General features: G+C 39.6%; 1 protein-coding gene across 1 annotated transcript in view; it reads right to left on the bottom strand.

The window, feature by feature from the left end:
- Positions 1 to 19,202, bottom strand: part of FMNL2 (formin like 2) — a 296,810-nt gene that overhangs the window by 108,412 nt on the left and 169,196 nt on the right. The window contains 1 exon segment of the mRNA XM_045781864.2: positions 18,575 to 18,658. Within this exon segment, the coding sequence (XP_045637820.2) occupies positions 18,575 to 18,658 (84 nt within the window).

Here is a 19,202-nt window from a genome sequence, read left to right as displayed (position 1 = left end):
TTAAATCTGATCCGTGAGACACAACAGACATCGCTGTAATACAATGCTGAATACGATAAGAGCCATATGTGATCCTCTGAAAGTTCAAAGAAAGGTAAGGCTTCTTCCAAGGGAGAGGATCAAAGGAACTTCCCTGGAGAAAGTGGTTTTTGAATTGAGTTTTAAAGAGCAGGCAGTGTATAGATATCCTGGGTCGGTGTGAGAGGCAGGAGACAGGAGTTTTCCAGATGGGGAACATGGGAACAAAGGTAGAGAAGCATGGGGAATGTGCTAACTTCAATGGGTTTAGCCGGGTTCCAGTAATATAGTTTAGGAAAGATAATGGCACAAGACTCTAATGGGTAACTTGAACAGACAATGGTGGATGTCAAATAGTAAGCTAATAGGTATAAGAGAGACAAGGGGAAGTTAACGAGGGGTTTTGAATAGTAGGGAACATGCGATGAAGACTGCCTAACTATCCCTTCTCCAACCCCAATTTTAAAAGCTGGCCATTTCTGTGCTCGACTAGACTTGAAAAATCAGTATGTCAGATTCATTCCACAGCCACAGTTTCTTGGAGAGCCTTGAAGCATTCTTCAGTTCTGAATATGAAATCATTTTCCTGGTCGGAGAGGACAACTTTCCAAGTGTTCCATTACAGCTCTCAGACTGAAAATAACTTTTGATGAGACTTGTCCAAATAATTTCCTTTATTTAGACTAGCAAAAGTTTCTTCTAGTTCAACAGGTCTTTCCTAAACAAAACATCCCATAATTCACTCCCTAATATATAATATTAATTGGGCTTATTTAATCCTATTCACAGTTCATCATTTTTCCCGATTTAAAAATGGTTTTAATTGAATTTGTTAGGAAGGAAGGTAATGCTTTTAATAAAGTTTATTATCTCATGTTGTTCTAAGCAAAGACTGAACCACGACTGTGTCTGACATGTAGCCCTGTTCTGTAAGTAGGGTTGTTGTTGCTCTTAAGGATCTAAGGACTAGCGTAGAGCGAAGGAAGGTTGGAATCATCTTGGAAAACCTTTAACATAATCTTCAAATCCTCATTCTCTCCCCTCATGAGCCAAAGCTTTCCCTTCTTTTAGTTTGGAGCTTCTTAAAATATATACCATCAAAAACCAGCATCTAAAGCCATTGAAGATGCTTGTTAAATTGCAAACATTCTCCTGACTCAATTCACCAAACACTCAAAAATCCACATTTTCTTAAATTCCCCAAGTAGGTCCTTCTGTACACTAACACTAATCACTGCTTTAGAGTGCAATTCCTACTTTGGATCCTAAATTCCTCTTGGTCTACAAAGAGAACGCGCATACAGCTGTTAGGCAAAGACTCTGGAACATTTTCAGATACAGACTTATTATAAAACTATAGTTACAATCTATGATTTCATGAAAATTTTACAAAATCCCTGGGGAGTACTCTTCCTCTAAAAAATGCAAGGGGTACAAACAAGCCTCATTGTTTCTTCATATGAAAAATGAGAATATGAAAACTTTTCTCCCCCACACACTACGTATTCCAGAAACCTTACTTAAGGATGCCTTCCCAAAAAAGATTAACATACTGGAAAGCTTTTAAAAGTCTCCAAAGCTAACCATGTATCATACAAATAAAACATGGGGGAGGAAAAGAAAAATAACAAAGTCCTGATCTTGATGGGGGGGGGGGGAGAAGCGGCGGCAGCAGCCTTTGATGTCTTGCAGAGACCATTAGGTATTTCAAGATTTAGATAAGAGTACTAGTATTTTTCAATCACTCAAGAATTTGAAAGAATGGTAAATGCTTTTTTAATTATTATTTTTAAAAATATTTTTAAATTCCAGTTAGTTAACATACAGTGTAATATTAGCTTCAGGTGTACAACTTAGTGATTCAGCACTTTAATTCGTCACCCAGCGCTCATCACAGCAAGTGGCCTCCTCAATCTCCATCACCTATTTCACCCATCCCCCCATGTACCTCCTCTCTGGCAACCATCAGTGTGATCTTTATAGTTAAGGGTCTGTTTCTTGTTTTGCCTCCCTCCTTTTCCCCCTTTGCTTGTTTGTTTTGTTTCTTAAATTCCACATATGAGTGAAATCATATGGTATCTGTCTTTCTCATATGGTGACTGACTTATTTTGCTTAGCATAATCCTCTCTAGCTCCATCCGTGTCATTGCAAATGGCAAGATTTCATTCTTTTTTATGGTTGAGTAATATTTCATCATATATATATCACATCTTTTTTTATCTAAGAATGGCAAACTCTTATGTTACAGATTTCTGCCTATACTTATACTAATTGGATTCTCTGAAATTTCATGGGCCCCAATTCGAACAGTGTGCAATCACATGGTGACAGTTACACAGTCCTGAGAAGCTCAAGAGGTGCTCACTGCAGTGAATGAACTGTAAATATTTGCAAAAGGTATAACTTATGGCAGCAAACCCTCAAGGCAAATGGCACAGAAAGAGGTGGAGAAGGAAGCTGCCTTCCACTGAAGTCAACATGTGTTTGATACATGCAAGGAAAGTATCCTTATGAACAGAACATGAGGACTAAAAATTGGGAATAAAGTCATTAGGTCTTAACCATGTCCTTACCACCTGCTTTCATTTACCTTAGGCATAGACTTAAGCCTAAGAACCAAGCTCAGAATACTAAACATCAACATTTACCCATGACTGGTTCACAGTAAGAAGCCATTACGACAGTGTTCAATTATGGAACTTGGTTTTGAAAATGCAGCAACATACTATAAGCCACTTTGCTCCATATGGGTATCAATGAAGCAGTAGGAGGTTGTTTAAAAACAGTATTTCTCTAGGAAAAAACCATTGTAAACTTATTTTCTAAATGTATCACTTAAAATAGCACTAAAGATCATGATATACTTAAGGATAAATCTAAGAAAATACATGCAAGACCTGTACACTGAAAACCTCAAAATATTCTTATGAGATATTAAAGTCCTAAATAAACAGCAATGCCATGTTCATCATCCAGAAGAATCAGTACTATTAAGATGTTAGTTCTCTTGACATTCATCTACAAAGTCAATGCAATCTCAGTCAAAATCCTGGAGGGTTTTTCATAGAAACTTACAAGATTGTAAGATTTATATAAAAATGCAAAGAATTAGAGTAGCCAAAATAATTTTGCAAAAGAACAAAGTTGGAGAATTCACACTACCTGATTTCCAGATGGTAATCGAAACTTCAATATTGACAAAGGGTAGAGATAAAGATCAGTGGAACAGAACAGAGAGTACAAAAATAGGACTATACACATATTGGCCAACTGGTTTTTCAAAGATACCAAGGTAGTTCATGAAAAAAGAACAGTCTATTCAACAAATGGTACTTAAATGGATATGCATATGGGGGGGAAAAACAGTGAATCTGCAGCTTTAACTTATCCCATGTACCAAAATTCACTCAAAATAAATCACAAAGATAACATACAACCAAACCCTTAAAATTTCTAGAAGAAAACATGGAAGAGATAACCTCTGTGACCTAAGTTTGGACAAAGATTCCTTAGACAAGGCACAAAATACTTGAACCACTTAAAAAAATAAAAGATATCTAAATCCGATTTCATCAGAAAACCTTTTTGTCTTTGAAAAACACTTTATGACTATGAAAATTGTCAAGACACAAACTAGCAGAATATTTGCAAGATATACGTCTGATAAAGATTTCTATCCAGAATATATATTTTTAAAACATTACAGTTCAATAATGAAACAATCCAACTTTTAAAAATAGGCAAAAGATTTGAACAGATCCTTCGACAAAGATACACAAATAACAAGCACATAAAAAGATGCTCAACGTCATTAGGAAAATGCAAATTAAAACCAAAGTGAGATACCACTATATATCCATAAAAATGAGTGGAATTAATGAGACTGAAAATACCCAAGTGTTGGTAAAGGATTTGGAGTGACTGGAACTCTATTACATTGTTGGAGGGAATGCAAAATGGTCGAGCCACTTTGGAAAACACAATTGGTGAACTTTGCTATATGTAAATCATACCTCAGTAAAGAAGATCAAAAAACAGGATCTCAAAGTAATTTCTTTAAATTCGTTTTACTTGTTACTGAGCACAGCTTTCTTGTTAAAAAGTGTCTGATATTTTCTTCGCTCCACTTGCCTAAATTAGAAAGAAATCTACAAGCCAAATATGCAGTCAACTTTGCCAGCTAACACTTTTGTAAGAAATAAAGCACTCCAAGGGGGTCCTGTAAACCTCTTAGTTTTATAATTTCCAAAACATTTATGTCATAAATTATTCATAAAGAATTAAAAATTCTGCAATTTGTGTCACATTTTTTTCACCCAGCTCTGCATGTACTGCTACTCCTCAAACCATTACTATATCTTCACTGTCATTTCATGAGATTTGTTTAACCCACCATCTTCATCCAACCCTCCCTACCTCCCCACACCCAACACACATCCCAGTTTCCTAGATACAGAAGTATTAACTTTTTAAGATATAAAAACAAAAACAATGTGTGCGAACAACCCGAAAACTGAATCTTAAAACCAAGCTTTGGTTGGCTAGTTTATGATTTGTCTTTAGATCTTTCATAATTTCAGTTTTAACATCACACACACACACACCCTTCTATAATCAACATCATGTCTTTCTTTGCATCCTCAGATCACAAGATTAAGCCAAAAATAGTTTCAACCTGGGATCACATGGTCAAAATCAGTCATTAGATCAAGGTCTCAGACAAGACCTGACCAGACTGGGCTGAGTGGAAGGCGGAAGCAGGTCCTTTGAAATTGGTCATTGCTGGGGACACTTGCTGGATGTGACAGAGATATAGAAACATGGTACCCAGTCTATTACAAGTGTTCACTCCACAGGGTTTGAAATGAGACTTGGGAAGGTATATCTGAAGCTATGAGCAACACATACATCAACAGCCAAGTGGCTGTCTCAAAGTTCTTGTGAAGAGAACTAGTAGTGCATTTAAGGATAACCAGCTTCTGCGTAATGAATGGTATATCCAGAACCCAAAGATGCTACCTACGGCAAGCCACCATCCAGTCCACCATGTGGATAGAGACTACATGCAGTCTCCGCCCCTAAACATGGCTCTGCTTTCCTTACAAAACCTGAACCATAGTTCTACTTTTTCCTTATCTCTCTGCACTCCCGGCACCTACAGTCTAATGAGAAATTGAAACCAATTTATATTTGTGCTATTTCAGTGAAATCATTCAAATCCTGTTTTACTACTATCACAGAGATAAAGCCCCGACAGACACCTTAATTCCCCCAATGACTTCAAAAAATAACTTCTTTTAAAACGCTTACTTGAAAGTTCATCAAGATCTGCCATGAATGCTACAGATGAGCAGGGGAGAATACATGGGCTGAAAGCTCTCTGCTAGACACTCAGTCTTTCCAGAATTTACTTTTAAGATGATGTGTTATTTTTTTTTTCAATCTCCTTTTTTAAAAGATTCAGCACTGTTTTCTGAAGCCCTATGGTCCTAGCATCCAGTGCATCACTCTTCTCAGTTTGTTCTCATTGAATCATTTAAGGAATGAATGGATTGATAAAAAGAGCCACAATCATACTATGATCCAGGTCATCCTGGCACTTTTTTCAAAAACAACTTTTCCAGACCATTAGGGTACTTTTTAGAACACAGAAATTTTCACAGTTTTTTTAGTGTCAGCTCAACCACTTGTTGGAGAACTTCCAGAAAGCTCTTTGACTTTTTTGTGTGTGAAAGTTAAACACACAGACTTCCACAGCAAAGATTATGAGCCAAACATTCAGGTGTTAAAACCATGCAGAGGTATATTTGTGTTACCTAGTAGAAATTCTTGGCTAACACACCTTAATAAGTCACTTAAATTATTTTTTGAAAGATGGTGTCAAAGGTCAACTTCAGTCTATCCATATGCGTCACTGAATTGGCGATATGATTTTTCATTTCCTGTAATAGCATTCCCAAGTTTACCAAAGCTGCTCATACAATACAATTTACTTCACACAACATAATGGAGTTGTCTCAGACAACTCAGACTACTAAGTACTTTTGGGGTGGGGGGGACTGCAGGGGACAATCTACAATTTCATTTGTATTACCAGGCAAAAAGGCAGGTAATATGACGTTCATTTTGGCAGAAGAGAACCTAGAAGCTTGAAATCAGACTGAACCCGGGGTTTCTTACTTTGGCTGTTGATGTCGAACAGCACTTCTAACAGAGCATTTATATCAAGCTGCTGAAAAGGATTAGTTTAAAAAGGAGTAACTCACCCCTTCTTTAGTCTACCTTCTCCCCATTTTCTGCCCCCCTCTCACTCCCCATGGGATAGGCCAGCCGCTTTTCTCCCCACTACAAAAACCATCTGACGAAGGGAAACTCTGGTAGTAGAAAGAAGTAAACCCCCTTCTAGGTTCAGCCTCGATTTTGCACAACTCCGGAGATATGAAACGTGAGACAGCTCGACATACAGAGAGCGGGCAGCTGATCTCTGATGGCTTCTCCAGTTTTTGAATTAAGGACTCCAAGACCCAGAGTGAATCTTAATGGAAGGGAAACTTTGCTTTCAGAAGGGAAACGGAAAGAAACTTCCTTTCTTTTAAACAGCAACACACTCAGTACCTTTCCTTAGATTTGGAGGCTTGAAGAAAAGGAAGACCGTCCCTTTAAAATCTCGAGTGGAAGACAGCACAAAGATAAAATGTTGTTTGTTTTAAAACTGGAAAAATACATGTCCTATAGCCAGCTCCTGCCTGGCACACAGCTGGGATGCAGAACAAATAAATTGGTACCAGGGACCATTCAACTCAAACGATTCTCCAGACTCGAAGTATTACATGAGGTACCTGTTTTGGGAAAACTCAGATCCATACTCTCCCAATTTTCTCTTTGCTTTCCCCTGTCTATACTACTAAATGCTTTTCAATGAATAAATTAATGAATACATAAATAAAAGCAAGTTTTAATCCTAACTACAACCTAAGACAAGTGAAACTATCAGACTATCAAAATTAATAACCGTAGCAGAGACTAGCTTTTACGAGGCATGTTTTTTCTCTTTGTGCATATTCAGCTAGGCTACATTTCGCATCCTCCCTGCAGGCCTAGCCTATGAAGTAAGATTGCATGTGACTCAGTCTACTTCCGAGCCTGGCTGGGGTGCGGGCGGCGGCTCCCAGGTATATGAGCATGAGTGTGCATAGTCCTTCTTACTTTGACTGGAGACCACCTCAGGGCAAAGCTGAAGCTGTGTGCTAAAAACAGCTTCACCTCACTCCTTGATTAACTGGGTAGATTTAACCCTCAATGGTCAACAGTAACAGCCTGTACTGTTACATGAATGACAAGATTATGCAAATCATTACACATCTTGGTATATGCAGTTTTCGGAATGGTGGTCCCCCAAAAAGATACATCTATGTTCTAGCCCCAAACAAGCCAATGCGACTGTATTTGGAAAAAGGGTCTTTGCAGAGGTAATAAGTTAAGGACCTTGAATGAGATCCTCCTAGCTTATCCAGGTGGGCCCTCAATCCAATAACAAGTGTCCCTGTAAGACACCGAAGAAAAGAAGTACACAAGGGGAGAAAAGAAGAAGCCACGTAAAGAGAGACTGGAGTCACGCAACCACATGCCAAGGTCCGCCCACGAGCCACTGGGAGCTGGGAGAGGCAAGGAATGACTCTCCCGTAGAGCCTCGGGCGGGAACATGATCCAGCTGACATCCTCATTTCAGACTTCTGGCCTCCAGAGCTGCAACAGAGTATTTTCTATTGCTTTAAGCCACCAAGCTTGTGGTCATTTGTTACGGCAGCCACAGAAAACTAACACAGCAGCTTTTTGTTATCTTATTGTTACTTTAGCTTAAACTGGAAGTTCATAACAGAAGTGACTTATATCAAGTACTTAGTACATCTTCAAGTGAATACATTTGGGGGACACAAAACTGCAAAAGAAAAAAAAAAGTATCCACTCAGTAATTTTCGTTACTAATGTTTTAGTTAGTAATGATATTGGTATGTTGTTTTGAAACCTTTTTTATATTATAGGAAAAGACAAATAAATTACATTTATGTTAGGAATCCAACAATTCAACGTAAAAGTGATGATTATAAAATCAAAGAAATTAAGTAAATTAATATTAAAAATTGACTTGGAAATATCAATATGAACTCGTAATTTTTACACATTATTTTCAAGGTCCAGATACTTAAACTGAGAAGGAGATTCACCCAGTGGCTATGATGGCCTCTGGCTCTCACATCCTCCCCTCTAATATCCACCCCCCCCCAACACACTAAAAAAGAACAGGGCTCCTCAAAGAAACGTCTTATTCTACGGTCCAGGGCGAGGAAGGTACAAGTTAAGCCTAAGAGATGGGTTTTGTACCATAAAACAAGCTCTCAAGGCTTAACAAAGTCCCATCAAAAGAACACAGAAGCCAACATGAAAGGGTTCTCATACATCAAAGCACTGATAGTGTGAGCTTCAAAATATTACTGTATTAATTGAAATACACTGACTCTATGAAAATCCATGCGTGCACAATGATAGTCTTAAGAGAAAGCCAGGGAAAACCCATTTGCCACAACTTTCAAAGTATCCTTTAAACTAAATCTGTACTCTCAAAAATAGCAAAGGGAGAGAAAGAATTCTAGGAATAATTATATTCCAGGGTAAACTGAGACCCAGCTGAAAGATCCAGTTGCTGGCTTAACATAGAAGGGAAATGAAATTATAAAATCATCTTTGTGCGGCTCCTCCAGAAACTGATTCAGCAGAAGATTATCAGTTGGTTTTAAACCCACCAGGCACAAGGCTGGTAGGTAAGGAGACAAACAGTGCCAAAGGAACGTGCCACAGATCCCTTTCAGCTTAAAGGCGAAAACACAATTATACTACTGACCGATGTTATCTAATAGTGAGACATCAGACATCGCAGGTCTCCTGTGATATTCTTGAAAAAGATACTCGACATCAATCTTTATGCTTTTACACCTAACTTCTGGTTAACAGAAAATTCAGAAGAGTTCAGACATCTCTAGGAAACAACAGGGTAAATGCAGAAAACAACACACTCTGCAAGACAGCCTGCCTAGTTTCCTCACTATATTAGCATCATGAATAAAAGTCTGTTCTAGATTCACGGAGAATTAAAGAACCTAACAGCTAGATGCAATGTGTGATCTATACTGGGACTAGATTTTCATGTGAACAAACCAGGTGTAAAGAACATTATAGAACACTGGGAAATATGACCTGGGCAATAGAAGGTACAAAGGAACTATTATTCATTTTAATTGTGATGACTTTATTGGCTATAAGAGAATTCTCATTTTTACAAGACACACACTGAATTTTCTAACAAGATAAAACTACAAAACAAAATACCAAACACGAAATCCGACTAATGCAGAGCCAAAAGAAAGATTACACAGAAGAGGAAGACCAAGTATCAAAATGATAAAAGACAACTAAGGGCTTGGAAGAGAACTTTAAAAGAATTATCACAGATCTCAAAAAACCTAGTACTGATTTAAAATTAGATAGCATTTCAACATACCAGTTAAGGAAATATGGTAAAAATTCAAACAATTTTAAGGTCAAACAATATTAAATATAGTAAAAATATCAGTCAGGCAGAGGACTGAATAAGGGGAAGGGGGTGGAGAAATGGCTGTCTGCTAACCCAACAGCTGGTAAAGCCACAATAAAGTTCGTGTGGCTATATGTAGAATCAAAGCCTGGAACTTGGGGATAGGGGCTGAGGGCAGATTAGGTCTGGAGTCTGGGAGCCCGCGCAGAGGCAGCAGAGCAAGGTGAAGGTTCCTGCTACATCATTATCCTTCCCTTACTTCCTCCCCACTGTCTCTGCGATCCATATGCTTGCTCAAGTAACTACCATGGCTGGCACCAACGTGCCAATCAGCTATCACCTGTTCCTGCCCAATGCTGCCACTCATTTGTTACCCCTCACTCCAAGGACAAGCCCTTAACACCTAGAATCTGATGGTCCGCAGGAATTAGTTTATCAATATCTAGTAATATTTGGTTACCTGGCAGAGTAGAGCTCTAGCTGGCTTACAACAACATGAATGTTTAAAACAAAACAAAACAAAGGATGAAAGAAAGAAAATAACTCAGCAATATGTTGCTCTTTAATTTTTTAGGATATTTTATTCCAGCAGCAAATTGGCTTAACTACAGATACAAGTTTTCCAGTAAAGTACTTTTTTATCTTCTGAATGAAATGGTATTAGGAAATACAAGCGAAGGGTTTAAGAATTAATTGTATTCTTAATGATTAAATACATTCAAATGACATGGGTCAGTGGTGCTGAAAAAAGACAAAAAAAGTAACTCTTCCAGTCGTGGAGTATCTCAACACCACTGGCCTGACTCAGCCCGGGCGGAGTGGCAGCAGGGGCCTTCCCCTTCCCTGATCAGGCTGCCTGCCAAGCCTTGAGGGCTGAAATCCAACCTGCCCGAAGTGCTTAACACAGGAAGCTGACTCTAAGTGGGTATAATTTCCTGCCACCTCTTCACTCTCACCTTTGTTTTTGTTGGTTTTAACCTCCTTCTCCCTTATCATTCCATTCAAGTGAGGAAGGGGGAGACCCCCATCTCTTCCTAAGGCTATAATGCAACAAAATCACCAGCCATTAGGGGGCAAGTTCGAGCCATGCCAAACCACCCCCCAAAAAAACGCACATCACACCATTAGCACAGGCAAAGCCACGGGGCAACTTTCTAACCAAGCTCAGGTGTGGCACCACTAACACTTCGGGACTGGATGACACATTCATGCAATCTACACCCATCGGCATTAGTCACCTAAAATGTCCTGAATTCCTGACTAACCACTTCCACTTAATCACTGAGCAGACGTACACTTAGGAATAAGTCCTCCTCCTCCAGGAAAAACCCCTGCGAAGTCACAGGATGAAGCCTTGCAAAGACCTACTTACCTAAGTGCAAGTTTCGCTTCCACGAACCGATTCCCGGTCCCTAGCGTAACAGGAACTGATTCAAAGGACTTGCGACTGAAGTTTGGAAATCAGTGTTCTTGTCTCACTAACTAGCCCGGGGGGCCTTGGAGCTGGCTTGTCATTAATGCTCTTAAACCTCAGTGTCATCATTGATTAGTGAACAGGTGGGAAAGGCATAAGATCTTTCACTTTACTTCATATGTTCCAATACAGATATATATTAACTTTTCCAGTAGAAAAATAAAAAGAGGGGCACCCACGTGGCTCAGTCAGTTAAGCATGATCAGGTCATGATCTCGGGGTCCTGGAATCAAGCCTCATATCTGGCTCCCTACTCAGCAGGGAGCCTGCTTCTCCCTCTGCCTCCCGCTCCCCCTGCTTGTGCTTTCTCACTCGCTTTCTGTCAAATAAATAAATAAAATCCTTTAAAAAGAGAGAGAAAAAGAAAAAGAGTGGCTGGAAATAAATGCAACCCTTCTAATAACTCTTCCAGACACAGTGATCTGAAAGTTCATCTGAGATTCTAAAGTCCCTAAAATGCAGCCTTTACCCCAAGCCTGTGGAAAGCAGCCAGGACCCCAAAGCCAAAAAAATGCAGCACAGGGTCTGCATTTGGGGAATAGTGGAAACTGAGGAAGGGGCGAGATCAAGGGACTTTCTCTCTCTGCACAGGTGCAGATCCCACTGAAAGAACCCCTCATTGCTATTCAGCTGCTAGGTTTTCATCTGTAGTTGTCAGAGCAACCTAACAAGTTTCCAGCTTTTCATTCTCATACAGTCACCTCATTCTATTAGAGCCCTGCCTCAGTGTCCCCCCAGAGTCCTCAAATTGAAGTCCTCATGGCAACCCTGCCCACTTACTCCAATAAATAGGTTCTCTGGAATGCACTTCACAGTCCCCAAAACCCGGCAAGGGAGCCTCTCCTCCTTTGGCTTCTACAGCCCCACCTGGACCAGAGTTGACAGTTCTCCTATGTTACTCTAACCACTGAGACGCATTAGAAGCTCAGGTCAACTTTATGTATAGGCAGTCACCTATGAAAGGACTAAGGGACATCATGTTTATTCTACCCCTAGAATTAGCCAAAGAACTGGATTTTCAGTTGATCATGGGTAGGTGGAGACAGAGCTTTGTTGCAGAAATGCCCACATAGACGCCTTTGAATCTACAGGAGGCACCCTTCCCACTTTAAAGGAGCTCCCAGGATTGAGCAGTGATGTTCAGTTTCACTTATCACAAGCAAATTACACCAACATGCAGAGGAAGGTGCAAGGATAAAGAAAGCAAACCTATGGGGCACTTGGGTGGCACAGTCAGTAGAACGGCCAACTCTTGGTTTTGGCTGGGGTCATGATCTCAGGGTCGTGAGATCAAGCCCTGCGTTGGGCTGGGCTCCACGCTCAGCAGAGTCTGCTTGAGTTTCTCTCTCCCTCTGCCTCTGCCCCTGCCCCTTAAACTTGTGCTCTTTCTTTTGCTCTCCCCAAAATAAATTTTAAAAGTCTAAAAAAGAAAGAAAGAGACAGCAAGCCTCTACACACCCAGGCCTTTGCACTGAGCTGCTTCTCTCTCCTGCCTCCTCTTCCTTCTCCACTTTCTCCCACACAAACCACTTAGCTCTTCTTTCTTTCACTCAACAGACTTTCAGTAAGCACTGCTTATGTATCAGGCACTAAGCTCGGTATTGGAGTTACGCAAACTAATGAGACAAGACCCATACCCTCCAGTAACTCACTCCAGTCAGGGGGACATATTTAAGTACTTCTAAAACAAAGTGACAGACTAACCATATAAAAGTATAAAGAGGTTGATGAATCGTATTCAACTTAATTGTCTTTCCTAGGCTACACCATGATGAAGTATTTTATTTGGACCCTTCATCTTTGCATCTTTAGGAAAAAACAACATGTTCAATGCACCAATGTGCTCAATGCCCACAGCATACAAAAAATCTGTTAAATCATCAGCACAAATAAAATTTTTGTTCACCAGTAATCCCAACATATTATTGTATGTTCCTCTTGTTCAAAAAGATAACTGATGAAAGTTTAGGACTTCTTATAAGATTTTTTTTAAGTGAGGAAATCAGTGTGGAGGGAAAACGTGGCCAGGAAAGGTGAGATGAAGCCATGAATGAGGCCGGGAAACAAAACACGTGTCCCGGAGGTGCTGTGGACTTGTAAGGGCAGACCACAAACGTGGCTCTGAGCGGTCTAGCAGCAAAGGGAAAAAAAAGAGAAATATGATCAGTTCTGTGATTCATATTGTCCACATGACAATTTTTCACTGGAACTGAAACCTGAAATCATTTCTCCAGAAGTCCTCCAATATCCTTGATCACGTACTTCTTTTGGAATTAAATTTCTGTAATATTCCCATTTCACTTCGTGCACCTTGAGCCCTTTGTCTATATACTATGTATCTTATGATAATAATGTATCTGCACTATTTGCTTAAAAAGAAATAAAATTAATATTTGCATTCCATATAGCGTTTGGGCACAAAGCATCGGGACCAGGGAGTGTCTTATGTGTCACATATCAATGACAACACACCACAGACATTGCTTTAAGACTTCACAAATAAGACACAAGGTTTGCCTTAGTATTTTCCTGGACTGAAAATCTATAGCTATGGCTTGGGCCACCTGGGCGGCTCAATTGGTTAAGCATCTGCCTTCGGCTCAGGTCATGAACTCAGGGTCCTGGGACTGAGCCCTGCATCAGGCTCCCTGCTCAGTGAAGAGTCTGCTTCTTCCTCTGCCCTTCTCCCCCACTTGTGCTCTCTCTCAAATAAATAAAATCTTAAGAAAGAAAAAGAAAGGAAGAAAGGGACAAAGGGAGGGAGAGGGAGGAAATCTATAGCTATGGCTTTTCCTGACAGCATCATACAACATGCATTCAAACCATCAAGTATATTTAGGTAAAATACGATGATAGATTCAATAAATTTCCTTGAATCTTTTGAAAACAAGTTGATGATAAAATGGTACCAATATTTAATAACTGGTAGCCATTTGTATGTCTCCTTTGGAGAAGTGTCTGTTCATGTCTTCTGCCCATTTCTTGACCAGATTGTTTTTTTGGGTGTTGAGTTTGATAAGTTCTTTACAGATCTTGGATACCAGCCCTTTATCTGTAATATCATTTGCAAATATCTTCTCCCATTCCATGGGCTTACTGAACATAATATTAAACAAACAAACAAACAAACAAATAAATAAATGTATCCTTGTTTATTTAATATCTGGGCCCCTAAGGAGCAGCAGAAGCAGCCACACCATTTATGAAGCCCCTACTGTACGCCAAATGTTAGTGCATGTATTTTTTTTCTGTAGCAGTGTTTTTTTTTTTAATAATTTTTGTTATATTAGTCACCATACAGTACATCCCCAGTTTTTGCATATATTGCCTCTAATCCTCAAAATAATTTTAAAATGTTCTGTTTTAAGTAGGCTCCACGTCCAACGTGGGGCTTGAACTCAGGACCCTGATTATGAGGTGCATGCAGTACCGACTGAGCCAGCCAGGCGCCCTTTAAAATGTTAGTGTTAACTGCATTTTACAGCTGAGGGGGGGAGGGAAGATTTGTAGCAAATACTTTATTTTTTAATTTTATTTTCAAAAATACACAAAAGTTGAGAGTATACTATAATAGACCCCAACATATCCCACCAGCAAAATTGAACAATCATTAAGATTTTCCACATTTCCTTTACCCATTTTTTTGTTTTCCTTTGATGAAGTATTTTACAGCCACATCACAGTCATATTCTATCCCTACGTCAGTACACGTTTCTTTAAAAATAAAGAGATTCTAATGATGTACTATATGTTGGCTAATTGAACATAAAAAAGTAATAATAATTTTTTTTAAAAAGGTTCTTATACAACCACAATGCCAAAATCAAACCTAACCAAGTCAATAATTTCTTAGAATCATCTGCTAATTTCTTTGGAGAGATTTCTCCAATTTTCTAAAAAAAAGTCTTTTTATAGTTAGTTTGTTCATATTGGAATTCAAAAAGATCCACACAGACATTGTTATCTCTCTTTAATTCTCCTCCTTTTTAACCTATCTCTGGTTGTTACAAAAGCAATTTTTTTTTAAAGATTTTATTTATTTATTTGACAGAGATAGAGACAGCCAGCGAGAGAGGGAACACAAGCAGGGGGAGTGGGAGAGGAAGAAGCAGGCTCACAGCAGAGGAGCCTGATGTGGGGCTCGATCCCATAACGCCGGGATCACGCCCTGAGCCGAAGGCAGACGCTTAACCGCTGTGCCACCCAGGCGCCCCGACAAAAGCAATTTTTAAGATATAATTCCTATACCATAAAATTCACACTCTTAAAGAGGTATACAATTTTATTTTATTCACGAGGCTATGTAACTATCCCAACTCTTTAATTCCCACCACTAAGTTATTTGGTATAATTTCTATCACACCAAAACAAAACAAAAACAAAAACAAAAAACCGTGCACACTCATTAGCAGTCACTCCCCTTCCCCTCCCAGTTCACAGCAACCACTAATCTACTTTCTTTATGGATTTTTCTATTTGGGATATTTCATATAATTGGAATTTTAAAAGCAAATATATTTTGAGAAGCTACTGGGTCAGGTACCATAAATACATATAAATTAGGTACCAAATCTATGGCATGGCCCATGTAGATAACCAGATAAACATTCCATCAATAAGCACCAATACGTTATACTTACCATATGAATAGTACACTATGAATGCTTTCAGCTCACAGTTTTTACCCTTCCTCTCACAAATACACACAGATGAGAAATGGTATTTATGTGTGTGACACACCAATGAGTTTCTCATATGTGACAAAAGTCCAGTTTTCTGCTGGCTACAATTCCCAAACTGACTAGTGGCTCATTAAACATGGCAGCTCACCATAGTGATAATGTGGGCAGGCGAGGCTCTGTGCCTAATTACAGCTCCCTGCCTTCCTCTCCCTTTCTGGAAAGCCTATCAGATCAGAGAAACAGAGACAACCTGTATTTTTCATTTATTTCTGGAAGCTCATTCCCACTTGAGTACTTTGTGAGGAAGAGAGCAGAGAGCAGTGCATGCGTACAGCCCCCAGCATGTGCATGTTTTCCATCATTAGACTATGGAGGCCACTTGACCACTGAACGGCTCTGACACCTTCAGCAATGATTTTCTTCATCTGTCAAATGGGGATATGAACATGAAGGACTGCTTTGAAAATTCAACACGAAGCTCTTATTAAGAAAATCTACTTAGTAAGTGCTGGCCACTGGCAATAATAATCATGTGTCACTCTTATTAACAAGTCACCCAGGACACCTCCGAACTGATGGTGCTCCGGCCCGGAGCTTTGGACATGAGTTGAAGTGCGTGTCAGAAAGGAACAGATAAAGTAGCTAAATTCTCCATGTCGTGCCACATTAACATTCAAGGGCAATAATAAGCTGAACTCGGGATCTAAAAATGAGAAACATCATTAGCTGATTTGCTCCTCTCCCAGCCCCAAGATCCCCTCTACCCACCATCAACCCTATAAAGCCCTGTTGATCTGAGGGAAGAGTACAGCTGTTAGAAATCTTCCATCAGCAGCAATCTGCCCTTTCTGGCTACTGGAGAGGCAACATTTCACAACTCGGGGCAACAGGGTGGCTCAGTAGGTTAAGCATCTGCCTTCAGCTCGGGTCATGATTCCAGGGTCCACCATCGGGCTCCCTGCTCAGTGGGGAATCTCCTTCCCCGTCTACCCCTCACCCTGCTCATGCTCTCTCTCGCTCACTCGCTCTCAAATAAATAAAATCTTTTAAAAAAATAGAAATTTTTTTTAAAAATTAATAACTTAATAAAGCTAGAAAGGAGCAGAGCAACCTGATGGCCAGTGAATCCCACAGGTCTGAGGGAGGAGGGTCAGCTCTTCCTCACAGGGCTAACAAAACGGCCATGGAAGCTGCTTTCCTCTGCCTGTGCTACTGTCATAACCTGTCAACTAGAATTTTCACCCCCGTTGGACCCTCCCACATTTGTGCGATTACCTTTCCTTTATATTAATTATCCCTATCATCTTTGTTCATCATCATTGTAAAATCATTTTTCCTCACAATAATAGGTTTAGACAATACTCACAAAAAATTAACTCTCAAGGCAGGAGAGTGTAAGTGTCAGCAAAATCTTTACACTTTAGCATCAAGGTCACATAAGCAATAAACTTCCTCTTCAGTTTCTATCTACTTTTGATACTCAAATACAGCATGAGAAAGAGGGGAGGGTTTTCACCATCATTTCATTACTGTTTGAGTTCAGGAGCTAAGGAGAAACCACACGCAACGAACACTTTAGAATCTCTGTGTCAACCGCAGGCATGTATTTCTTAGGGTAATAGTTCTACCTGTGAGCAATAAAAAACCCCGCTGCTTCTCTGATACGTGTCGTCCCCATAGGAGAAACCCAAGGGAGCTGTGTTAGGGGGAATTATAGCACTCCCCAGAAATGTTTAGGGTGGTGGGAGGTGGGGGGAAAAAAGCACCCTGAAGCTCATGGCCCAACATAAAAAGCTAACATACAGAGCCTGGTATCTACAGACTGACCCTAGTCCACACCAACCTGCAACAATGTGCCAAAAAAATTACTATCAATACAATGGGATACCACATTCCATTTAAAAGAACAGGGTAGAAATGATGAATGTACCAAGACGCAGAACGGAGGGTGTGTACATCCATATATTTGGGGTTTTTAAGACAAAAACATTTTTTAAGATAAAAACATTTTAAAAGCTGAAAGGAAATACTTCAAAGTCTTACCAGTGGACCTCTAAGGTGGAGAATTGGAAGAGCAGACAGAAACAAAATGCAGACTTTCACTTTTTATTTTATATCTCTCTGAAGACTCCGAGTTTGTTAGGAGTTAATGAGAAAATGAAAACACCAGAAGAATTGCTAAAATCTGAAATAATCTATCAGCCCAAGTGATGCTTCTTCATAAACAATTCACCTTCTTGCATGAATATACAACAATACACATGAATAGGAAAGCCAATTAAACTAGACGACCTGCATTATTCAAAGCAGCATAAACTGCTATATGAAATAGAACAACAAGGGTCCCTCGGTGGCTCCGTCGGCTAAGCTTCCAACTCTTGATTATAGCTCAGGTCATGATCGCAGGGTCATGGGATCGAGCCCCATGTCAGCCTCCATGCTGGGCATGGAACCTGCTTAGGATTCTTTCTCTCCCTCTCCCTCCGCCCCCACCCACCCCAAACTCACTCTCTCTCAAAAAAAAAACAAAACAAAACAAAACAAAAAAACAGATCTGAATTTGGTTTGCCCGCCTGCCAAATTTGCAGAAAATCTAATAACTAAATGCTTGAAAATAAAGGAATTAAAATAATGCACAAATAAAAGAAGTCACTTTCTAGCTTTACCTTTGGTCCTAAGAAATAGGAAGGCAAAGAGTCACAAAACAGAAATCCATGCATAGGTATCCTGGAAAAAGTCTATTATATTCAGGGAGGAAATCTGATTCTCTTCTTTCATTATTTCTTGATAAAAGTATCACCGTGTCTTACCTGATCACAAATCAGTTCCCACTTTTTCTCATTATCATACTGTCGCAGTAACCTGGCTTTGTCAGGGGGTAGGTTCATAGCATTCTGTAAAAAGAAAAGGAAAGAGATATGTCACATTCCACAACAGGCTGCTAATGGGTAGCTAACTCACAGGCAGACCAAAGACTAGTACAGTGGTTCTCTTGTGTCAAAAAAACCAAAACGCCCTATGGAAGTCATTTAAACATCAAATCAGTTTAATGGCACTAGAGAAGCTCTCAAGTCTTAGGCTGGAACATCTGAGGTGGCCTGCTTTGAATTATCAGACTTGCAAACGTAATGCACCATTTCTTCATTTAAGAGCAGGCTCCCATGCTACTCAGTAGTCGAGAGCGTATAAACCCCCACTTCTCTTCAAAGCACTATAGCCCCACCAGACACAGAACACAAGACACCAAAAGAAAACTCAATGACCTTTGATAGACAACATCAATGTTTAATTTGATAAATAATTTTAAGTAAAAGAGCACCTTAAAAATTTTTTTTTAATTTAAAAATTAAAAAAAAAAAGTGCAAGTGGTTTTTGTCATCTTTGTGAGATGAAAAGCACTCCTTTGGGAAATATGTTAACATTAGCAACCATAATCCT

The sequence above is a fragment of the Ursus americanus genome, chromosome 1 (genome assembly GCF_024610735.1).
Source record: "Ursus americanus isolate L20-20 chromosome 1, mUrsAme1.1.p, whole genome shotgun sequence".
NCBI classification, from domain to species: domain Eukaryota; kingdom Metazoa; phylum Chordata; class Mammalia; order Carnivora; family Ursidae; genus Ursus; species Ursus americanus.
Note: the sequence above shows the minus strand (reverse complement) of the source record. Positions and strands in the feature narration are given on the sequence as shown.